This window comes from Oncorhynchus mykiss, chromosome 8 (genome assembly GCF_013265735.2).
Source record: "Oncorhynchus mykiss isolate Arlee chromosome 8, USDA_OmykA_1.1, whole genome shotgun sequence".
Taxonomy (NCBI): domain Eukaryota; kingdom Metazoa; phylum Chordata; class Actinopteri; order Salmoniformes; family Salmonidae; genus Oncorhynchus; species Oncorhynchus mykiss.
In genome coordinates, this window is record NC_048572.1 from 43,797,757 (window position 1) to 43,823,421 (window position 25,665).

At 45.5% G+C, this 25,665-nt stretch overlaps 1 protein-coding gene across 3 annotated transcripts in view; it reads left to right on the forward strand.

The window, feature by feature from the left end:
- The window catches only part of lrrc6 (leucine rich repeat containing 6), a 76,466-nt gene that overhangs the window by 10,005 nt on the left and 40,796 nt on the right, over positions 1-25,665 (forward strand). For all 3 annotated transcript variants that reach the window (XM_021612595.2, XM_021612596.2, XM_021612597.2), the window contains exons 7-10: positions 16,836-16,913; positions 22,629-22,694; positions 22,811-22,880; positions 25,376-25,471. In XM_021612595.2, the coding sequence (XP_021468270.1) occupies positions 16,836-16,913; positions 22,629-22,694; positions 22,811-22,880; positions 25,376-25,471 (310 nt within the window). The remainder of the gene's footprint in view (positions 1-16,835; positions 16,914-22,628; positions 22,695-22,810; positions 22,881-25,375; positions 25,472-25,665) is intronic.

The window sequence follows — 25,665 nt, forward strand, 5'->3', positions numbered from 1 at the left end:
GGCAACGGTGAGAGACTTGTTTTTAGAGAGGTGGATTTTTAAAAGTAGAAGTTCAAATTGTTTGGGTACAGACCTGGATAGTAGGACAGAACTCTGCAGGCTATCTTTACAGTAGATTGCAACACCGCCCCCTTTGGCAGTTCTATCTTGTCTGAAAATGTTGTAGTTTGGAATTAAAATGTCTGAATTTTTGGTGGTCTTCCTAAGCCAGGATTCAGACACAGCTAGAACATCCGGGTTGGCAGAGTGTGCTAAAGCAGTGAATAGAACAAATGGGTCTTCCAAATGGACCAAGACCCCAAGCATACTTCCAAAGTTGTGGCAAAATGGCTTAAGGACAACAAAGTCAAGGTCTTGGAGTGGCCATCACAAAGCCCTGACCTTAAACCTATAGACAATTTGTGGGCAGAACTGAAAAAGTGTGTGCGAGCAAGGAGGTCTACAAACCTGACTGAGTTACACCAGCTCTGTCAGGAGGAATGGGCCAGAATTCACCCAACTTATTGTGGGAAGCTTGTGAAAGGCTACCCGAAACGTTTGACCCAAGTTAAACAATTTAAAGGCAATGCTACCAAATACTAATTGAGTGTATGTAAACTTCTGACCCACTGGGAATGTGATGAAAGAAATAAAAGCTGAAAGAAATAATTCTCTCTACAATCTATTCTGACATTTCACATTCTTAAGATTAAGCTGTGATCCTAACTGACCTAAGACCTAAGGGAATTTTTACTAGGATTAAATGTCAGGAATTGTGGAAAAAATGAGTTTCAATGTATTTGGCTAAGGTGTATGTAAACTTCCAACTTCAACTGTATATTTAAATATACACTGCTCAAAAAAATAAAGGGAACACTAAAATAACACATCCTAGATCTGAATGAATGAAATATTCTTATTAAATACTTTTTTCTTCACATAGTTGAATGTGCTGACAACAAAATCACACAAAAAGTATCAATGGAAATCAAATTTATCAACCCATGGAGGTCTGGATTTGGAGTCACATTCAAAATTAAAGTGGAAAACCACACTACAGGCTGATCCAACTTTGATGTAATGTCCTTAAAACAAGTCAAAATGAGGCTCAGTAGTGTGTGTGGCCTCCACGTGCCTGTATGACCTCCCTACAACGCCTGGGCATGCTCCTGATGAGGTGGCGGATGGTCTCCTGAGGGATCTCCTCCCAGACCTGGACTAAAGCATCCGCCAACTCCTGGACAGTCTGTGGTGCAACGTGGCGGACATTGGTGGATGGAGCGAGACATGATGTCCCAGATGTGCTCAATTGGATTCAGGTCTGGGGAACGGGCGGGCCAGTCCATAGCATCAATGCCTTCCTCTTGCAGGAACTGCTGACACACTCCAGCCACATGAGGTCTAGCATTGTCTTGCATTAGGAGGAACCCAGGGCCAGCCGCACCAGCATATGGTCTCACAAGGGGTCTGAGGATCTCATCTCGGTACCTAATGACAGTCAGGCTACCTCTGGCGAGCACATGGAAGGGCTGTGCGGCCCCCTAAAGAAATGCCACCCCACACCATGACTGACCCACCGCCAAACCGGTCATGCTGGAGGATGTTGCAGGCAGCAGAACGTTCTTCACGGCGTCTCCAGACTGTCACATGTGCTCAGTGTGAACCTGCTTTCATCTATGAAGAGCACAGGGCGCCAGTGGCGAATTTGCCAATCTTGGTGTTCTCTGGCAAATGAAAAACGTTGTGCACGGTGTTGGGCTGTAAGCACAACCCCCACCTGTGGACGTCGGGCCCTCATACCACCCTGATGGAGTCTGTTTCTGACCGTTTGAGCAGACACATGCACATTTGTGGCCTGCTGGAGGTCATTTTGCAGGGCTCTGGCAGTGTTCCTCCTGTTCCTCCTTGCACAAAGGCAGAGGTAGCGGTCCTGCTGCTGGGTTTGCCCTCCTACGGCCTCCTCCACGTCTCCTGATGTACTGGCCTGTCTCCTGGTAGCGCCTCCATGCTCTGGACACTACCCTGACAGACACAGTAAACCTTCTTGCCACAGCTCGCATTGATGTGCCATCCTGGATGAGCTGCACTACCTGAGCCACTTGTGTGGGTTGTAGACTCCATCTCATGTTACCACTAGAGTGAAAGCACCGCCAGCATTCAAAAGTGACCAAAACATCAGCCAGGAAGCATAGGAACTGAGAAGTGGTCTGTGGTCCCCACCTGCAGAACCACTCCTTTCTTGGGGGTGTCTTGCTAATTGCCTATAATTTCCACCTGTTGTCTATTCCATTTGCACAACAGCATGTGAAATGTATTGTCAATCAGTGTTGCTTCCTAAGTGGTCAGTTTGATTTCACAGAAGTGGAATTGACTTGGAGTTACATTGTTTTGTTTAAGTGTTCCCTTTATTTTTTTGAGCAGTGTATGTGTGTCTGTGTGTATGTGGAATCTTCAAATTAGTGGATTAGGCTATTTCAGCCACACCTTTTTCTGATAGGTGTATGAAATCAATCACACATCCATGCAATCTCCTTAGACAAACATTGGCAGTAGAATGGCCTTACTGAAGAGCTCAGCTTTCAATGTGCCACCTTTCCAACAATTCAGCTAGTCAAATTTCTGCCCTGCTCGAGCTGACCTAGTCAACTGTAAGTTGTGAAGTGGAAACGTCAGCCATAAAGTGGTAGGCCACACAAGCTCACAGAACGGGACCGCCGAGTGCTGAAGCGTATAGCGAGTAAAAATCGTCTGTCCTCGGTTGCAACACTCACTACCGAGTTCTGAACTGCCTCTGGGAAGCAATGTCAGTACAAGAACTGTTCCTTGAGAACTTCATGAAATGAGTTTCCATGACCGAACAGCCTCACAAAAGCCTAAGATCATCATGCACAATGCCAAGCGTCGGCTGGATTGGTGTAAAGCTCACCGCCATTGGACTCTGAAACTATGGAAACTCGTTCTCTGGAGTGACGAATCATGCTTCACCATCTGGCAGTCCGACGGACAAATCTGGGTTAGGCGGATGCCAGGTGAACACTACCTGCGTGAATGGTTTGTGCTAGGCCCCTTAGACCCAGTGAAGGGAAATCTTAATGCTGCAGCATACTGTTATGGTGAGTGAATGAGGACCCAAAAGCGAACTAACTTAAACAGAGCTTCTTTAATAACCAAACATAGGTAGGCTCAGATAGACCGGCAGATTCCGACAGGACAGGACAAGGTTACAGCAAACATGACGATAGTCTGGCTCAGGCATGAAACACAACAAACAAGAATCCGACAAGGACAGGAACAGAAACAGAGAGAGATATAGGGACCTAATCAGAGGGAAAAAGGGAACAGGTGGGAAACGGGGTGAATGGGTAGTCAGAGGAGACAAGGAACAGCTGGGGGAAAGCGGGGGAGAAAAGGTAACCTAACAACGACCAGCAGAGGGAGACAGGGTGAAGGGAAAGGACAGAGACAAGACACAACATGACAGTACATGACAGTACCCCCCCACTCACCGAGCGCCTCCTGGCGCACTCGAGGAGGAAACCTGGCGGCAACGGAGGAAATCCTCGATCAGCGCACGGTCCAGCACGTCCCGAGAGGGAACCCAACTCCTCTCCTCAGGACCGTACCCCTCCCAATCTACGAGGTACTGGTGACCACGGCCCCGAGGACGCATGTCCAAAATTCTACGGACCCTGTAGATGGGTGCGCCCTCGACAAGGATGGGGGGGGGGGGGGGGGAGACGAGCGGGGGCGCGAAGGACGGGCTTGATGCAGGAGACATGGAAGACCGGGTGGACGCGACGAAGGTATCGCGGAAGAAGAAGTCGAACTGCGACAGGATTAATGACCCGAGAAATACGGAACGGACCAATGAACCGCGGGGTCAACTTGCGAGAAGCCGTCTTAAGGGGAAGGTTCTGAGTGGAGAGCCAAACTCTCTGACCGCGACAATATCTAGGACTCTTAGTTCTACGCTTATTAGCAGCCCTCACAGTCTGCGTCCTATAACGGCAAAGTGCAGACCTGACCCTCTTCCAGGTGCGCTCGCACCGTTGGACAAAAGCCTGAGCGGAGGGGACGCTGGACTCGGCGAACTGAGATGAGAACAGCGGAGGCTGGTACCCGAGGCTACTCTGAAAAGGAGATAGCCCAGTCGCAGACGAAGGAAGCGAGTTGTGGGCGTATTCTGCCCAGGGGAGCTGTTCTGACCAAGACGCAGGGTTACGAAAAGAAAGACTGCGTAAGATGCGACCAATAGTCTGATTGGCCCGTTCTGCTTGACCGTTAGACTGGGGGTGAAAGCCGGAAGAGAGACTGACGGAAGCCCCAATCAAACGGCAAAACTCCCTCCAAAATTGAGACGTGAATTGCGGACCTCTGTCCGAAACGACGTCTGACGGAAGGCCATGAATTCTGAAAACATTCTCGATGATGATTTGTGCCGTCTCTTTAGCAGAAGGAAGCTTAGCAAGGGGAATGAAATGAGCCGCCTTAGAGAACCTATCGACAACCGTAAGAATAACAGTCTTCCCCGCTGACGAAGGCAGTCCGGTGACAAAATCTAAGGCGATGTGAGACCACGGTCGAGAGGGAATAGGAAGCGGCCTGAGACGGCCGGCAGGAGGAGAGTTACCGGACTTAGTCTGCGCGCAGACCGAACAAGCAGCCACGAAACGACGCGTGTCATGCTCCCGGGTGGGCCACCAAAAACGCTGGCGAATGGAAGCAAGCGTACCCCGAACGCCAGGGTGGCCGGCTAACTTGGCAGAGTGAGCCCACTGAAGAACGGCCAGACGAGTAGGAACGGGAACGAAAAGAAGGTTCCTAGGACAAGCGCGCGGCGACGGAGTGTGAGTGAGCGCTTGTTTTACCTGCCTCTCAATTCCCCAGACAATCAACCCGACAACACGCCCCTCAGGGAGAATCCCCTCGGGGTCAGTGGAGGCTACTGAAGAACTGAAGAGACGAGACAAAGCATCAGGCTTGGTGTTCTTAGAGCCCGGACGATAAGAAATCACGAACTCGAAACGAGCGAAAAACAGCGCCCAACGCGCCTGACGCGCATTAAGTCGTTTGGCAGAACGGATGTACTCAAGGTTCCTATGGTCAGTCCAAACGACAAAAGGAACGGTCGCCCCCTCCAACCACTGTCGCCATTCGCCTAGGGCTAACCGGATGGCGAGCAGTTCGCGGTTACCCACATCATAGTTACGTTCCGACGGCGACAGGCGATGAGAAAAATACGCGCATGGGTGGACCTTGTCGTCAGAGAGGGAGCGCTGAGAAAGGATGGCTCCCACGCCCACCTCTGACGCGTCAACCTCGACAACGAACTGTCTAGAGACGTCAGGTGTAACAAGGATAGGAGCGGATGTAAAACGATTCTTGAGGAGATCAAAAGCTCCCTGGGCGGAAACGGACCACTTAAAGCACGTCTTGACAGAAGTAAGGGCTGTGAGAGGAGCTGCCACCTGACCGAAATTACGGATGAAACGACGATAGAAGTTCGCGAAGCCGAGAAAGCGCTGCAGCTCGACGCGTGACTTAGGGACGGGCCAATCAATGACAGCTTGGACCTTAGCGGGATCCATCTTAATGCCTTCAGCGGAAATAACAGAACCGAGAAATGTGACGGAGGAGGCATGAAAAGTGCACTTCTCAGCCTTCACAAAAAGACAATTCTCTAAAAGGCGCTGGAGGACACGTCGAACGTGCTGAACATGAATCTGGAGTGACGGTGAAAAAATCAGGATATCGTCAAGGTAAACGAAAACAAAGATGTTCAGCATGTCTCTCAGGACATCATTGACTAATGCCTGAAAGACAGCTGGAGCGTTAGCGAGGCCGAAAGGAAGAACCCGGTATTCAAAGTGCCCTAACGGAGTGTTAAACGCCGTCTTCCACTCGTCCCCCTCCCTGATGCGCACGAGATGGTAAGCGTTACGAAGGTCCAACTTAGTGAAAAACCTGGCTCCCTGCAGGATCTCGAAGGCTGAAGACATAAGAGGAAGCGGATAACGATTCTTCACTGTTATGTCATTCAGCCCTCGATAATCTATGCAGGGGCGCAGAGACCCGTCCTTCTTCTTGACAAAAAAAAACCCCGCTCCGGCGGGAGAGGAGGAGGGGACTATGGTACCGGCGTCAAGAGCTACAGACAAATAATCTTCGAGAGCCTTACGTTCGGGAGCCGACAGAGAGTATAGTCTACCCCGGGGGGGGGTGGTTCCCGGAAGGAGATCAATACTACAATCATACGACCGGTGTGGAGGAAGAGAGGTGGCCCTGGACCGACTGAACACCGTGCGCAGATCGTGATATTCCTCCGGCACCCCTGTCAAATCACCAGGCTCCTCCTGTGAAGAAGAGACAGAGGAAACAGGAGGGATAGCAGACATTAAACATTTCACATGACAAGAGACGTTCCAGGAGAGGATAGAATTACTAGACCAATTAATGGAAGGATTATGACAAACTAGCCAGGGATGGCCCAAAACAACAGGTGTAAAAGGTGAACGAAAAATTAAAAAAGAAATGGTTTCACTATGATTACCAGAAACAGTGAGGGTTAAAGGTAGCGTCTCACGCTGAATCCTGGGGAGAGGACTACCATCCAGGGCGAACAAGGCCGTGGGCTCCTTTAACTGTCTGAGAGGAATGTCATGTTCCCGAGCCCAGGTCTCGTCCATAAAACAGCCCTCCGCCCCAGAGTCTATTAAGGCACTGCAGGAAGCTGACGAACCGGTCCAGCGTAGATGGACCGACAAGGTAGTGCAGGATCTTGAAGGAGAGACAGGAGTAGTAGCGCTCACCAGTAGCCCTCCGCTTACTGACGAGCTCTGGCCTTTTACTGGACATGAAGTGACAAAATGACCAGCGGAACCGCAATAGAGACAGAGGCGGTTGGTGATTCTCCGTTCCCTCTCCTTAGTCGAGATGCGGATACCTCCCAGCTGCATGGGCTCAGCACCCGAGCCGGCAGAGGAAGATGGTAGTGATGCGGAGAGGGAGGCGACGGAGAGCGCGAGCTCCTTTCCACGAGCTCGGTGACGAAGATCAACCCGTCGCTCAATGCGAATAGCGAGTTCAATCAAGGAATCCACGCTGGAAGGAACCTCCCGGGAGAGAATCTCATCCTTTACCTCTGCGCGGAAACCCTCCAGAAGACGAGCGAGCAAGGCCGGCTCGTTCCAGCCACTGGAGACAGCAAGAGTGCGAAACTCAATAGAGTAGTCTGTTATGGATCGATTGCCTTGACATAGGGAAGACAGGGCCCTGGAAGCCTCCTCCCCAAAAACAGATCGATCAAAAACCCGTATCATCTCCTCCTTAAAGTCCTGATACTGGTTAGTACACTCAGCCCTTGCCTCCCAGATTGCCGTGCCCCACTCACGAGCCCGTCCAATAAGGAGAGATATGACGTAGGCGACACGAGCAGTGCTCCTGGAGTAAGTGTTGGGCTGGAGAGAAAACACAATATCACACTGGGTGAGGAACGAGCGGCATTCAGTGGGCTCCCCAGAGTAACACGGCGGGTTATTGATTCTGGGCTCCGGAGATTCGAAAGCCCTGGAAGTGGCCGGTGGATCGAGGCGGAGATGGTGAACCTGTTCTGTGAGGTTGGAGACTTGGGTGGCCAGGGTCTCAACGGCATGTCGAGCAGCAGACACTTCCTGCTCGTGTCTGCCTAGCATCGCTCCCTGGATCCCGACGGCTGAGTGGAGAGGATCCGAAGTCGCTGGGTCCATTCTTGGTCGGATTCTTCTGTTATGGTGAGTGAATGAGGACCCAAAAGCGAACTAACTTAAACAGAGCTTCTTTAATAACCAAACATAGGTAGGCTCAGATAGACCGGCAGATTCCGACAGGACAGGACAAGGTTACAGCAAACATGACGATAGTCTGGCTCAGGCATGAAACACAACAAACAAGAATCCGACAAGGACAGGAACAGAAACAGAGAGAGATATAGGGACCTAATCAGAGGGAAAAAGGGAACAGGTGGGAAACGGGGTGAATGGGTAGTCAGAGGAGACAAGGAACAGCTGGGGGAAAGCGGGGGAGAAAAGGTAACCTAACAACGACCAGCAGAGGGAGACAGGGTGAAGGGAAAGGACAGAGACAAGACACAACATGACAGTACATGACACATACAGTGTCATTCCAAACTATTCTGTGCTTCCAACATTGTAGCAACAGTTTGGGGTTAGGCCCTTTCCTGTTTCACCCTGACAATGCCCCCATGCACAAAGTGAGGTCCATCAAGAAATGGATTGTTGAGATCGGTGTAGAATAACTTGATCTGCCTGCACAGAGCCCTTTGGGACGAATTGGAACGCCGACTGCGAGCAAGGCCTAATCGCCCAACATCCGTGCCCGACCTCACCACTGCTTTTGTGGCTGAATGGAAGCAAGTCCCCACAGCAATGTTCCAACATCTAGTGGAAAGCCTTCCCAGAAGAATGGAGGCTGTTATAGCTGCAAAGGGAGGAACCAACTCCATTAATGCCAATGATTTTGGAATGAGATGTTCGATGAGCAGGTGTGCACATACTTTGGTTGTGAAGTGTGTTTTTCTTCCCCCTGACCATTCGCGCAAGAAAAAAAGTGGCTTGCGGCTGAATCTAGTTGATGACCCTGACCTACTGCGTGTGTTATTCAGACTCTTCACACAGAGGTAGCATCATGATAAGCCCTCATAACTTCCTGTTTCTCGTGTACGGGTTAAATCAAGCTTAATTAATTTGCCCGCCATGTTGTTAATTAATGGTGGCCCACTCACCCTAGAGGTGACCCATTTGCTGTGGTTTTAATTGGGTGTGTGTGCTGTAGGTCTGTATTTCTCCCTGCTGCTCTCTCTCTCTGTTATTACAGCATATTTTAATTGCTTTGACAGTGTCCCAAATGGCACCTTATTTCCTTTATAGTGCACTACTATGCAGGGCCTATAGAGCTCTGTTCAAAAGTAGTTCACCATATAGGGAATAGGGTGCCATTTGGGATGCAACCTCTAACCTTGCCACAGGCTGCTGCCACAACCATAGGCCCAAAACACACAACAGAGTCAGGCCTACAGTCAGCCTAGCTTTATTTAATAGGGCAGAGTCAAGAAATTTGTTGAGTTACCTTAAAACTTAAATTAAACACAGTCTCAAGTAGCCGCCTGTGTCACATTCGTCGAATGGAGGAGACCAAGGCGCAGCGTGATGTGAATACATATTACTTTTAATAAAGATAGACACTAAACAAACTATACAAAATAACAAAACGAACGTGAAGCTATCATACAAAAGTGCAGACACGGGCAACTAGACATAGATAATAACCCACGAAATACCCAAAGAAGATGGCTGCCTAAATATGGTTCCAAATCAGAGACAACAATAAACAGCTGCCTCTAATTGAGAACCAATCTAGGCAACCATAGACATACATAAACACCTCGATAGTAAACAACCCCATAAACCTACAAAACCCCTAGACAGTACAAAAACACATACATCACCCATGTCACACCCTGACAAATCAATAAAGAAAACAAAGAATACTAAGGTCAGGGCGTGACCCCCCCCCCCCAAAAAAAGGACGTGGACTCCCGGCCGCACACCTAAACCTATATGGGGGGTGTGGGTGGGCATGACTCCGAGGTGGCGGTTCTGGCTCAGGACGTGGACCCCGCTCCACTTCACCCTTACTTAATGTCTCTGGAGCGGGAACCCTCACCGCCGACCACGGACTAGAGGACGCCACTGGACTGATGGTCGAGTCTGGAGTGAGTGGCGCCTCTGGATTGGAGGGAGACTCTGCCGGATCCGGACTGGAGGGCGACTGGCGGATCCGGACTGTAGGTTCCGGAATGCGACCCGTCGTGGTAGGTCCCAGACTGCGACCCGTCGTGGTAGGTTCCAGACTGCGACCCGTCGTGGTATGTTCAGGACTGCGGCCCGTCGTAGGAGGTTCCGGTCTGCGGCCCGTCGTAGGAGGTTCCGGTCTGTAGACTGTTGCCGTACGCTCTGGACTGGGTACTGTAGCCGGACGCTCTGGACTGGGTACTGTAGCCGGACGCTCTGGACTGGGTACTGTAGCCGGACGCTCTGGACTGGGTACTGTAGCCGGACGCTCTGGACTGGGTACTGTAGCCGGACGCTCTGGACTGGGTACTGTTGCCGGACGCTCTGGACTGGGTACTGTTGCCGGACGCTCTGGACTGACGAGGCGCACTGTATGCCTGGTGCGTGGGGCCGGTACTGGTGGTACTGGGTCGAGGACACGCACCTCAGGGTGAGTGCGGGGAGGAGGAACAGGGCATACTGGACTGCCGAGGTGCACTATAGGCCTGGTGCGTGGTGCCGGCACTGGTGGTACCGGGCTGGAGACACGCACCTCAGGTCGAGTGCGGGGAGGAGGAACAGGATGTACTGGGCTGTGGAGGCGTACTGGAGATCTGGTGCGTGGTGTTGGCACTGGTGGTACTGGATAGACCGGACCGTGAAGACGCACTGGAGGTCTCGAGCTAATGGCCTGCACAACCCGTCCTGGCTGGATGGTGACTCTAGCCCGGCACGTGCGGGGCGCAGGCACAGGACGCACTGGGCTTTGCAGACATACGGGAGACACAGTGCGCAACGCCAGCGCAGGATATTCTGGCCCGAGGAGACACACTGGCTGTCTGGAGAGCAGGGCTGGCACCATCTGCCCTGGTTGGATCCTTACCCTAGCCCGGCAGATGCGGGGAGCTGGGATGTAGCACACCGGGCTAAGCACGCGTACTGGGGCCACCGTGCGCTCCACCACATAACACGGTGCCTGACCAGTATGACGCCCGCCACGGTAAGCACAAGGAGTTGGCTCAGGTCTCCTACCTGTCTTAGCCAAACTCCTCGTGTGTCCACCCAATTATTTTTATTGGGGCTGCCTCTCGGGCTTCCATGCTAGCCTTGTACCCATATATCGTCGCCGTTCCTCCTGTGCTCTCTCCACCTGCTTCCATGGCAGGGTCTTGTCCCCTGCCATTACCTCCTCCCAGGTCCAGGATGTTTTACCGTCCAGTATTTCGTCCCGAGTCCTTGATTCCACAAAGCGCTGTTCCTCCTTATCACGCTGCTTGGTCCTTTTATGGTGGGTTATTCTGTCACGTTCGTCGAATGGAGGAGACCAAGGCGCAGCGTGATGTGAATAGATATTACTTTTAATAAAGATAGACACTAAACAAACTATACAAATTACCAAAACGAACGTGAAGCTATCATACAAAAGTGCAGACACATGCAACTAGACATAGATAATAACCCACGAAATACCCAAAGAAGATGGCTGCCTAAATATGGTTCCCAATCAGAGACAATGATAAACAGCTGCCTCTAATTGAGAACCAATCTAGGCAGCCATAGACATACATAAACACCTCGATAGTAAACAACCCCATAAACCTACAAAACCCCTAGACAGTAGAAAAACACATACATCACCCATGTCACACCTTGACCTAACCAAAACAATAAAGAAAACAAAGAATACTAAGGTCAGGGCGTGACAGCCTGTCCCTTTTTTAGATAGCCGGGCATTGGCATACATTTCAGGAAATAAACGCATGTTTCAAATAAACGGTGAGTGTAAATGCATTGTTTACGAGGTTACCATGGACACGTGTTTTAATGTATTTTTTTTTAAATCTGTCATCGTTCCCAGCCATGGCGTCGCCAAAAGGAAAACACTATATCAAATTCAAGCTACTTGTACCGCTCTCCAAGGTGCTGAAGAAGGGAGTATGATAGGCAGCCTAGTCTGATCTGTGATGGATTTGATATTATAATGTTTATACTGGTATAAACAGTCTGGTAGTTTTTTTTCCAATATTTTATTATAAACAATGTGGTAGTCTTTTCAACATTTTATTGAGCAAAGGCTGTGTGCGTTAAGGAAATAGACGCCTGGCTCAAACAGAAGCCTGTCTCTAATAAGCAGCTGTTGTGTTCAGTGATTTAAAGTAAATTAATGCCCAAGCTATTAATTTCAGTTTTACATGTACTCATTTAATTACAGGGAAGGTATTTAAAAGATAGCACCAAAAATCACTATCTGAAAGGCTGAGGGAAGATCATAGATAGCATACATGTTTACTTTGTCAGGACTTGTTGAGTTGCAGGTGTGATACGCTTTTGCTGATGAGACTTGGTATTTGATGATGTTTGTAATCATGCCATTTTCTTGCATCATATGTTAATTTGTAGATTTTAAAAGATCAAGATATAGGCCTAAGCAGGGCTCTACAGTCTGACCATTTTGGTCACATATGCTCCTAAATATTATGCTGTGCGCCCCCAAAAATGTATTAACAATAACACAAAATAATATATTTACAGTATATACCATGAAAAAGTATTTGCCCCTTTCAAAATGTTTATTCTGAATGTTATCAGATCTTCAACCTATACCTAATATTAGATAAAGGGAACTTGAGTGAACAAATAACACAACAATTACATACTAAATGTATGTATGTTCAATGACGATGTTATAACAAAAACATTGTAACTTGAACAGTTTTCATAATATGTACCTGTTTTCATGCTGTGTGTTGTGTAGAAAATATCCAGATCAAAAATAGTGTTTTTGTAACAATGAACTATGATTTTAGTTGTCTAAAGAGTACATTGTGATAACTTGCCTCGTAACTAGATACGCCCCAGAGAACTTACCATAAAGACGGAAACGCCCCTTTGTGACACGGGGGTATAAAACATTTGAGTTAAGAATTTACATATCAGACAAAAACGGACCGCAGCGTGATCTAAGATAGTCGCAACCCCACAAACGCAGCACGAGAGGACAGAATATACTCTTAACAATCAAGGCTACGATTGAGCACTAGATCTAACGAAATATGTTGTTCTGCATCTGAACAAGGAAGTTAACCCATTGTTTCCCGGTAGGGCGTCATTGTAAATAAGAATTTGTTCTTAATTGACTTACCTGGTTAAATAAAATGTCAAAAAACTTCCTGTAGTTGTTGATCAGTGTAGCTGTGGAGGAATTTTGGCCCAGTCTTCCATGCAGAACTGCTGTAACTCAGCGACATTTGTGGGTTTTCAAGCATGAACTGCTCATTTCAAGTCTTGCCACAACATCTCAATTGGGATTAGGTCTGGACTTTGACTAGGCCATTCCAAAACTTCAAATTTGTTGCTTTTTAGCTATTTTCATATACACTTGATTGTGTGTTTTGGATAATTTGTCTTGCTGTGCTTCAGCTTACAGACATGGCCTGGCATTCTCCTGTAGAATTCTCTGATGCAGAGCATAATTCATGGTTCTTTCTATTAAGGCAAGTCGTCCAGGTCCTGAGGCAGCAAAGCTTTCCCAAACCATCACACTACCACCACCATGCTTGACCGTTGGTATGAGGTTCTTACAAGATCTGATAACATTCACTATCAAAAATATGTAAAAATAGAGAAAATCAGAAAGGGGGCAAATACTTTTTTACTGCACATATATATTAGTTATTTATATTTTTTATACTGTGTATTGGTGCCATGGGCCTTTCCAAAATCACTGTCTGACATTTTGTTTGCACCTTGTTCAGTCATGTTACCTCGTTTGCTAGTTTTGGTTACTTTACAGTATATCCAAACATTTGGGGGCACAAAAAGAAAAGGGATAACTTCTTCAGAAGGTCAATGATCATAGCAATGAATAAATTATATATTGCATGTAATCACTGTGAAACTTCAAACTTAAAGAGACAGTGTAAAATGTTAAACGTAATGTATCAATAGGTAGTACTTTTACACGCTGTAGAAACCACAAATGACTTTAATTTCAATTACCTTTTTTTGTATCAACATTGCTACCAATTATTGTCCCAACCTCTTATCTGGTGTTCCCTGGCTTTGTAAATTTTCCAATGCATGACGCTTACCATGAAAACATGACTACACACGGATTAACTTCCGAATATGTCACGGTGCACTGACTTGATCCATGTAGTCATCCTGTCAGTGTATTGTCAGGAAAGATTCATTTCCTGCCTCTTTAGGGGGATTATGGGTGTGCATCCCAAATTGCACCCCATTCCTACCCCAGTCCACTACTTTAGACCAGGATATGGTCCATAGGGCTCTGGTCAAAGTAGTGCACTATGTAGGGAATGGGTTGCCATGCAAAAGGACCTGACTTCCCAGCTGGCAAAACTGGCCATAAGTTTTCAAGTCAGGATTAAGACCTCGTTGCTAATGCTCGGGCACACCAATGACCAATAATAAAGCTTTATTTATACAGCACATTTCAGACATGGAATGCAACACAATATTATTTTCAGGGGAAAAAAGTCATAAAAAAAACTATAAAAATAAAAGCATGAATATTTACTACACAACAGACATAAGAAAATGACACAAACTGAACAACTCAAAACACCCTAAGGAAAAAGCAAAGCAGAATTATTTTTTTTTATGATCTTTTAAATATGTCTACAGTTTCAGCCCCCCTCAGGTTCTCTGGCAGGCTATCCCAAAGGCTGGGGGCATAACTAAAGGCTGCCTCTTGGTTCTAAGCTTTGGGATAGTTAAAAGGCCAGAGGACCTGAGGGACCTACTGGGTGGGTCACTTAAAAGCATGTCCGACATCAATCGTGGATTGATTTAAAAACCAATAGAAGAATCTTCAAATGTATTCTAAAACTGACATAAAACCGATGTAATGTGAGCCCTCCATTTGGTCTTGGTCAGTACCCACGCTGCAGCATTCTGTATGTTTTGCATCTGACCAATGACTTTCATTGGTAGACCAGACAGGAGAGCATTACAGTAGTCAAGCCTGCTTATAATAAAAGCATGGATGAGTCTCTCTGTATCAGCCTGAGGGAGAAATGGCCACACCGTGGCAATGCTCCACTGGTGGTAAAAAGCTATTTTGGTCACATTCCTAATGTGTGATTTGAAATTTAGTTCAGAATCTAAGATGACACCAAGGTTTTTTCTTCTTTATTGCAGCTTGAATGAAAATGTGCAGCTAGATTCTCTCTCTGTGCTTTGGCACCGACAATAAGTTATTCAGTCTTGTCTTGATTTAGCTGGAGGAAGTTGTGAGCCATCCAATTATTGAAATCACTAATACAATGTAATAATTTATCCGTAGAGCTAAAATCCTCTCGTGACACAGAAATGTAAAGTTGTGTATCATCTGGGTAGCAGTGAAAATCAATGCTGTGCTTTCTGATAATGCTGCCAAGGGATAACATATAAACTGAACAGTACCGGACCCAAAATTTAACCTTGTTGAACGCCACATAGATATGCATGCTATTCAATCGTCTCAGATCTACAGGAGCAGCTACTGACTAGAGAGAAGTAGCGGATTTGGAATTCAGAACACCTACTTTCTTCCTGCATTTACTCAGGAAACACCCCAGACAAGGAGTCAAATATAAATGATCTAGATGTAGATTTTTTTCCACTTAGCGAAGAAACAATTGCATGCTTAGTCAGTATAGTGTTTGGTGTGTGCATGGCTGAATGCAAAGGCGCTTGCTAAGTAGCTGTCTGAACACATTGTGCTCACATAACCTGCCAGTGGAGCTGTCAACACTGATGTGCTGCTGACTCAGCTGTTTGACTGATTCTCTGGCCCAAAGTTTTATAGCGAGGACAACAGGACCTCATCCTTTAACTTTGAGAAGTCAACATGCTGTGAAAAACAGGAAGACAGAAAAGGGAGAAAGAAAGAGAAATATGATGGTGGAATGTAACGATAAAGGGCATTTTGAGTTAGAGCTCCTCCACTGCTGTCTTGACAAAGTGCTCTTTGTGCTGTCTTTCATAGTTCAGTCTTTGAATCTTTCCAACTGTACACTCCTTCTTCCTCCTTTCTGTTCTCTCTCTCTCTCTCTCTCTCTCTCTCTCTCTCTCTCTCTCTTCTCTCTCTCTCTCCACGCCTCAACATTTCTCCCTAAAAAAAAAAGTTGGGACCCTGGGTCATCCACAAACCCGGTGTTCTGATGAAGACCTGAGTTGTCAGTTTGAGAACCGAGAGGGCAGAGGATTGAGGGGACGTCCCCGTCTGACGAAGCTGTCAGCTGTGTGTATCCTGCAGTTCTTCTGCACGGTGATATACTGCAGTAATGCCCCTTAACGGTCAACTCCCCGCAGGGTGCTAAAGGACCAGAGCTAGCTCTCCTTGACCAGCAACTCTCATGAATAAACCACTGCTGGGCTAGCCTAATGTGTGTGTGTGTGTGCGTGCGTGCGTGCGTGCGTGCGTGCTGATGTTTGTCTAATAGAGCCAGGGGGGTTGCTTTTCTACCTAGGGTTTTGACACTGTATATTCTGTTCATTCGATGATTGGTTATACAAACAGATCTGCCACAGTATAGGGTAGCAGGTAATTTCATCAGTGATATTATCAGTTACAGCTGGGTCCAGCGGGCAGAACTGGATGACCTCTGAAATGACCTCTGAAATGACCTGGTAAAAGGTTGATGTAGAGCCCCACAGGAAAATATGACACATTTGCAAGATGTTTCAATGATGTGTCGGCCATGAAAATAAGACGTCTTTACCTGGTTTTGATTTGACATCACCAGCAGAAAGCCAGTTTACAACCATGCCAAATGTCTGCCCACTGCAGAGTTTGCTTGCCTTCCATCTGTACTGTGCGTGTCTGCATAGAGTGTGTTCGCCAGTAATGCTTTTTGAAACATCTGTCTCCACAACTCACTTCATGAATGTCCCATTCCTAGTTCTCGGATATTGGGTCTCACCTTCATCTCGACGGCTCCATAACTCTGAAGGTGTCATTTGTATTCAGTCAGCCCAGAGAGCTCCCTCCCACCCTGGTTCATGCTTTGCTTCTCCCTGCAGGAAGGCTGTGAAGACGCCCAAGGCCCCGAGGACTCTGATCACACCCCATGGACGGGTGATGAATGTCAATGAACCCAAGTACGTATGTGGGGAATGGCAGGGGGATACAGTACACACACATACACACGTTTGATGCATTAACACACAAAGGGCTCTATTTTCGGCTGGCGTTAATGCCTGGATCCGCAGTTGCTTGAAAAAGAGAGAAAATATAGTTTGAACGAAAACATGGGGATTTGGCTCAGCCATAGCTGCTGGGCTGGCCTTGGGGAAAGGTGTGTCTTTGCACTAAATCCCACCCACTTAAATGACCTTCATCGTGCCTCGCTCTGGGAGCCAGTGGAGTGAGAGGAAGCCTCTCTAGCTGCTACTACTGCAACTAAAGTCAAACACAGCAGACATAGCCAACATGTGACAGTCATAAATAAATGGTTCTCCTGTTCAGGTCAGTGTTGACATTGTTGCCTTTATAATCAAGTTAGCAGAGTTGTGGACTCGAGTCACATGAGTTGGACTTGAGACTTGGCTTGATAGAAAATAAAATCACTTGAGACTTAACTCGGACTTGAGCCTCGGGACTCGACTTTGAAACTGATGACTTGAAATTATCTGGCCATGTTTTGTCACAAATTTTGAGTCCGTGGATTACTCTCCACGCAGCCAGACAGTAGCCGCAACATCGCCCTTGCAAACAAATTTCAACAGATTGGCTAGTGAAACACACACACTCAGCCCTCTGATTGGGCCAGCTAACTATCAAACAACACAGGTCGGGTGAGCTAGCGAACAGATTGCCAATTTGCTGTGTACGACAAATGTCAAATTGTAGGGAGAGAGGATTGCCATAATGGATAAATATGTAACTCCAAAAATAGTTCAGTGATCAAGAATACTAACTGTTTACTTTGCAAGCTCACTAGCAATGGGGCATCAAGCAACAATTACTAGGCTACTGGTCTTTTGGTATGTCAAATTTGCTTACAATTGATAATTTACAAAGTATATAAAGTTAGCATTTGGAATTTGTTGTTAAAATGTATCATTACTGTGCACTCTCCAAACTCCCGCCAGTGGAGAGCACTTTGTTCTCTTGTTGAAATGCTTGCTCTTGCTTTCTTTCACATGTTTAAATGCATATGTGGTAAATCTATATTCCTTCTAATCCTACAATAATTGCTAACATTTCAACATTCCATCCCCACAACGTTTATTACAACTCTATTTCTGTTTCATGTTTGATACGATACATTTTAATTTAGCCAACCATTTCTTACCCTCTGAGTGGGCGCATGTGCTTATATGTACTTGTTTGAGGTCCTGTTAAACCGATTTGGTTTCTCAAGGGAAGACTGTGCAATCTGGCCCGCTACCTGTCTCCTTTCAAATAGGACAAGTTAAAGGCTGATGCAGAGGCTAGTTCTTTTGGGCTATTGCCTGTGTATATTTGGTAAATCTACTTGTATATTTTGTATTATATGGTGCTATCACCATTGGATCACCAAGATCTGTAAATAAATGTACACTCTGAGCATGTTAACCTGCCTTGCCTTCTGCTGATTTCCTGCCCTTACAGACTGCTACAAGGTCCCTATTTTACAATCAAAATGTTTTGTAGACAAAATAATGAAAGGGGTTGTCTGGTATCCTCAATAAATAGACAGATCTGTAGTTGAACAAGTCATTGCATGTACAGTGCATTCGGAAAGTATTCAGACCACTTCCCTTTTTCCACATTTTGTTACGTTAGTCTTTTATTTTATTTTATCAATATTAGAATAACTTTATCAATCTACGCACAATACTCCATAATGACAAAGCGAAAACAGGTTTTTAGACATTTTTGCTAATTTATCAAAAATAAAAAACAGATACCTTATTTATTTATTTAAGTATTCAGACCCTTTGCTATAGGACTCGAAATTGAGCTCCGGTGCATCCTGTTTCCATTGATCATCCTTTCTACAACTTGATTGGAGTCCACCTGTGGTAAAATTCAATTAATTGGACATGATTTGGAAAGGCCCACACCTGTCTATATAAGGTCACACAGTTGACAGTGCATGTCAGAGCAAAAGCCAAGCCAGGTCAAAGGAATTGTCCATAGATCTCTGAGGCAGAATTGGGTCAAAGCACAGATCTGGGAAAGGGTCCCAAAAAATGTATGCAGCATTGAAGGTCCCCAAGAACACAGTGGCCTCCATTATTTTTAAATGGAAGAAGTTTGTAACTACCAAGACTCTTCCTAGAGCTGTCCACCCGGCCAAACTGAGCAATCGAATGAGAAGGGCCTTGGTCAGGGAGGTGACCAAGACCCGATGGTCACTCTGACAGAGCTCCAGAGTTCTTCTGTGGAGAAGGGATGATCTTCCAGTAGGACAACCGTCTCTGCAGCACTCCCCAATCAGGCCTTTATGACCAGACGGTCATGTGAATGCAAAGCGTCACAACTGGAGGAAACCTGGCACCATCCCTACAGTCAAGCATGGTGGCATGCTGTGGGGATATTTTTCAGGGGCAGGGACAGGCAGGCTAGTCAGGATCGATGGATAGATGAACGGAGCAAAGTACAGAGAGCTCTTTGATGAAAACCTCTAGAGCGCTCAGGACCTCAGACTGGGGTGAAGGTTCACCTTCCAACAGGACAACGTCCCTAAGCACACAGCCAAGACAACGCAGGAGTGGCTTCGGGACAAGTCTCTAATTCTATGCGCCAAGCATTTAGCTATAATTTTTGCATCACAACACTGAAGAGTAAGAGGCCTCCATTTTTTTTAAAGGACTGGATCTTTATATTTACCACTTGGATCCTGTTTCAGTAATAATGAAATCAGACCTTCTTGTTGCGTGTCCGATAATCTACCATTATAATCTACCGTTGGTATACATCCACTGGTCATTCAGCCCTGGAGTTTTCCCAGACTTAAAGGCTTAAATTGCATCAGGAAGTTCATCCTCTGTAATTTGGCCTTCACATGAGTCTTTCTGTACAGATGTTCATTTTATATTATTAATAGTAAAACAATCCATACAACTAGCTTTGGTTAGTGGAGATGGAGGAGACTGAAATGAAAACATATTCATAAAGTACTTTACTTCCTATTTGAAAATATAGTTTGGTGAATCATGAGTGAATCAATTTTGCCCATTAATTTGTAACAAGTTTCAATCAAATAAATTGGTAGCATTTCTATGTTAAAGAATTTGGGGCAATCTTTCTTAAGTTCCTCCATTTATTTTTGTTTTTCCTGTAACTTATTCTGTGCCCCTATTTCCTTTGTTAATATGAACTTTTTTGACCTAAATTGCTTTTGTTTTATAGATGAGTACTGAATTGTGTGGCCTCTAAAGGCACATTTAAATGTGTCCTAAAAAATAGTATGTTATAAATTATTCTGCTCTAGTTAAAAACAAATTATCATCCACTAGGCTTTGATTCAATTTCCAATATCCTCGCCCACGTGGAAGTTCTGTAAGAGTAATGTACAGTATATGCGAAGTATGTGATGATCCGACGGCATTCTGTCCCCAATCAACACTTTTTAAACTTTTGGTGCCAGAGAGATTTACATAAGAAAGTAATCAAGACGACTAACTTGATTAAGCCTCCGCCATGTATATCTCACTAGGTAAGGGAATTTAAGCTTGCATATATCCACGAATTCCAATATTCCATGAAATTCATTATTTCCTTAAGTGCCTGAGGGTGATAGTTTGTAGTGTGATTTCCTTTACGGTCCATAGAGGTGTGTAAAACCATATTAAAATCCTCCCGCTATAATAATAATAGAGTTTAGTGTTGCTTGTAGAGTTGACTAAGCAGGACTAACTACAGCCTACCACTATTGTACAGACCAAGGCCATCGATGAAGGCAGGTTATCTTCCGCTCTGTATTCCACCTCACACATTGGACCCGAGTCTCAACCTCTGTCACCCCAAGGGGACACTGCAATGGTGTTTGTGACCATAATAGGCATTAAGGACAAAGGAGCATTCTGTCCAGCTGTAGCTGAGCGTGCGCTGTAATATAATGTAATTGACTCTGCCACATGAGAGCAGCGCCACCCCAAAAAATTCAAACATAACCCATCAGTAGATCCATCATGTTCAAAAAAAAGAGTCACGGGGTACCCTCCTCAGTTTCCTTACACCATACCTTATATCTCATAAAATGCGTTGTGTTTTTATTTGAGTACCTCGATTGCTTTGTGTAACTCTTGACTACCTCCGACGAGGAACTGCTTGGTCATTAACCAGTCGAAAACTGCTGGTTGGCGGTGATTGGTACATTAGCTCGGCCGTCGTTGTTGATCATTTGGGCCGACTCTGTCTTTCACAGAACGCGCTGGTTGCTTCCATTAGCTTTGAGTTTATCTAGGTGGATGGGGGTGGCGGATGGGGAATGCAAGAGGTCAAGGTTCTAAAACGTAGCTGATTTTATTTCTAATTTGTCTTTATACATTTAGCTATGGTATGATGTTGTGAGATGGGCAGTGTAGTTTATGGTGATGTGGGTGGTAGATCCAGGTATATTATTCAGATCCATGCATATTATTCACTCAGTGGCCAGTTTATTAGGTCCACCACCCTGTTCACAAAAATGGTTTACGCCTACAGACAGTGAGTCACGTGGCCGTGGCTTGCCAAATAAAGCAGGCAGACAAGCAGCAAGGCATTCATTCAGTTACTGTTTAAATGAACGTTAGAATGGAAAAAATTAGTTACCTAAGCGACTTCGAGTGTGGTATGATCGTCGGTTCCAGGCTTGCCGGTTCCAGTATCTCAGAACGGCCAGCCTCCTGGGCTTTATCGAGAATGGTGCGTCAAACAAAATACATCCAGTCAGCGGCAGTCCTGTGGGCGATAACAGCTCGTTAATGAGAGGTCCAAGGAGAATGGCAAGCTAATGGGCGGGCCACAAACAGGCAAATAATGTCACAGTACAACAGTGGTGTGCAGAACGGCATCTCGGAACACACAACTCGTCGGTCCTTGTCACGGATGGGCTATTGCAGCAAACAACCACACCGGGTTCCTCTCCTATCAGCTAAATCCCCCTTCCTACCTGATCTCAACGGTACAGGCTGGTGGTGGTGGTGTAATGGTATGGGGGAAATTTTTCCGGCAACACCAATTGAGTAACGTTTCCATGCCCCTGAGAATTCAGGCTGTTCTGTAGGCAAAGGGGGGTCCAACTCAGTACTAGATGGGTGTACCTAATAAAGTGTATGTCTCTGGTCTTACCACTTAATCACAATCTGTGTGGGTGCACCTACACCTGAGATCTTTAACATTTTGGAAGGGGAAGAGTTTATTTGACCCATAGACTTGGAGGCATTCAGAGGGGAGGGTTTGTGGACTTTGGTCTGCTGCCAAAGAGTATCCGCCTTGATTCCGCCACTCACACTAGGCCAAACATCTCAACCTCTCCCCCTAAAACCAAATTGAAAGCTGGTCGGAGACCAGCACTCAGGCGAGATTTGGTTTTGGGTTGCTGAGATAAGGATATACCAAGTTAATAAAGATTTGTAATTGTCTCCTTACTGGATCAGAGTGCTCTGGAGTTTGTATATGTACTTGAGTTGACCTGAGTCTTCATGATGAGTGATATGAGTTCCACACTGATGGGTCAGTAGCATGTACAGTAACATTTGGTCTAAGCATTGAGACCAATGCAGATCAGATAACATGGTGTAGTGGCATTTGTTTCAAAGAGATGTTTGTGACTTGGCCCACACGAGTCACTTTGGTAAGTAATACATCAATGGTCTATCTAATAATAATATGATCCGTAGGCTGGATTTCAATCTCACAGAAGATGGGGACAATAACACCATTGTCTTGGATCTGGAAGTCTACAGGTTGGTAAAATTGTTTGAAACAAAACATGAACAATTTTCATGTCCAAATAGACTTACCTTATATACAGTATCCCCGTGTCAAAATGGAATTCCCTTTCCCACGGTTTTGTATGCAGGCATATGGACACTTCCCTGATGGATGTTGATGTTCAACCAACGTACGCCCGAGTGACTGTCAAAGGAAAGGTACTCCCTCACATCAGCTAGCTAACTTCTGTTTATCATGAAGATGTGTTTTTAGGAGAATGGAATTCTGCTGTCCTTTCCTATTTCATTGTTGTACAGGCGTAAGGCACATTCACATGACTCGTGCAAGAATAACTTTGTGCAGGGGAAGCCATTGTCTTTCAACGGAGTGAGAGCGAACCCAGCAAGCACTGTGGCTTGCATAAATCAAGTGAAAGGGCCTATTGACAGGATTTGAGATGGGGAGACTGTTGAGAGGGATGAATGGTGAAGAGGTGAACTGGGGGATCGACCTGTGGCCCATCTAACATGACTATTGATACACTTTTCAAATGACAAATGTATGTCACAGATAAGGATTTAGTATCGTAGTTCAATTGACCTAAATACTTTCTAAACTGCTCCGTTCTTCCTCACCAATCTGTGTCTGTCAAAGCTATTCCCCTTTTACTTTCTTTGCTGCTATAACATAGGCTGTTGTTCTTCATTTGCCGTTCCACAGACTGTGTTGCTTAGCGCATCTTCATGTCATATGTTTACATATGTGGCATAATAACGCATGCTCTTTTAGTGGAAGCACACGGAAATATGCAGGGTAGAATTCGCACTTTTTACAAAGAGTGTTGATGGGCGCCTACGATTCCAACAGCTAGTCCTCCTACACACTGCATTGGGTAACAGTGGGAAAGTCGCCAGGCAAACTGCAGGCAGCCGTTCCAGTGCTGCGATTACACTCTGAGTTATGGCAGCCTGGCAGTATTTTTCGCAGGCGGTACATTTGTGAGATGCAACAGGCTTTTTTCCCCTCACTCTCTTAATTCTAGAAGTGTAAAAACACGTGTGAAGTCCCTCCAGTGTCATTCTGGTCTCTCGTTACCTCATGCTTGTACGACATAATCACACTAAATCACAAATGCGTGATTAGTTAATTCATCAAAATGTTAAACATGCCACTAAAATGATGATGAAAGGAACCGCAAATCAATGCGTTCGGAAGATATTGGATCTCCAAACATTTGTTCAACTATGGTCAGTAGGGTCGTTCCACCCCCAAAAATTTGATTTAATCTAATTAACATTCTATCAGAAAGAGCACATCTTTAAGTTCATAATAATTAACATTCTATCAGAGAGCACATGTCAAAATGCTACATTTTGGCACTTTATCAAGCCATTATTCATATAGAACATCCAGATTTATTGAATTGTCCATGAAGTCCCTATATTACAGGGCACTTGATTTAATATAACAGGCTTTTAATATTCAATATTGGTGTACAATTTCTACTTAAAATATTAAAGGGATGCAAAAGGCACTCATTTTGTATGACCCAGTATCTGATAGTCTCTGTTAGAGCACTGCAAACTTTTAAAGGTGCAGTGAGGTCCTAAAGAGTCTGATTGTAAACAAATGGGTCGGCTTTGGCAAATGTAAATGCCACTGAGTTATTTGAATATTGTGGTAACCGCCACTAAAACAGCCACAGTGTAACTCAGCGGCCGTTACATTTGCCACAAACTACCCTCCTTTTTACATTTTACGTGCCTCACTGTGGGCGGAAATAGAGATTAAGTAGTGTACCTTTAAGAGGAAAGTAAGTTATGGCACCTCAGCGTGAGGTCATTTTCTGCCTATGAACTTTTACGTTTTTAGAAACATCATCCATCCAATGTTAGTTAGCGAACTGCCATTTTTGCCATACATCGGACTGACATCTAATTTCCATAAGGGGGAGTAGTGTGCCATCACAGGGAGTGAATGTTTATCTTTGTGTCCGGTCATGGTCATAATTGCTTTCAGCACATTCGGAGAGGTGCAGTCAGAAAATCTCACACAACCAGGCCAGAGTGAACTTTAAGCCTGATTAAACAGCTGTTTGGTGATCAATAAATTCCAGGACTGTAATTTTGTTTTTGTTAGATTTCTTTTTAAATCTTGGAGGATACAAATGAGGGTGATGAAATGTTGGCAGTTTTCCTGAGTTTGGGGTTCTTGCTCTCCAGCTCAGGTGCACTTCAAGCTGTTAGCCTATTTATGGATCAATGTTTTATGCCAAGTATTGTTGGTCTGATTGGACCCCAGGGGATTTATCCGATGACACATCACATCACCGAATGACGGAGGCCTTTAAAATCTGTTATTAAAATGAACTCATTTAAGGATCGGAGGAAATGTATCTGAAGAGTCATTCGGAGTGTGTATATCAAGTTCACTTTACATTTCGACGACCTGTTACTCTCTGTCTGTTACAGGGACTCTAGTTTTAAGTTAGACGTTTTTTTCTATGTGGTCTAGTTTTGGTGGAATTAGGAGTGATTGATGAATTCAAGTGTTGCACAGTGAGATATTCAGCAAACTTTTTCAACTCTTCCTGTAACTCTGTCTATAAAAAGCCCCACTAATGATTAAAGTCATTTGACATACTGTAACTTTGTCGGTGTAGGAACAGGGCATTAATCTTAGTAATTAAACTTGTGAATAATTTACACCACAGATTTTTCAGCTGGTGCTGCCCGCAGAAGTGAGGCCTGACAGCTCGACAGCGAAGAGGTCCCAAATCACCGGCCACTTGGTCCTCACAATGCCAAAGGTACTGTATGTAGTAAAACCTATCCTGGTCCTCACAATGCCAAGGGTATGTAGTAAAACCTATCCTGGTCCTCACAATGCCAAGGGTATGTAGTAAAACCTATCCTGGTCCTCACAATGCCAAGGTTATGTAGTAAAACCTATCCTGGTCCTCACAATGCCAAGGGTATGTAGTAAAACCTATCCTGGTCCTCA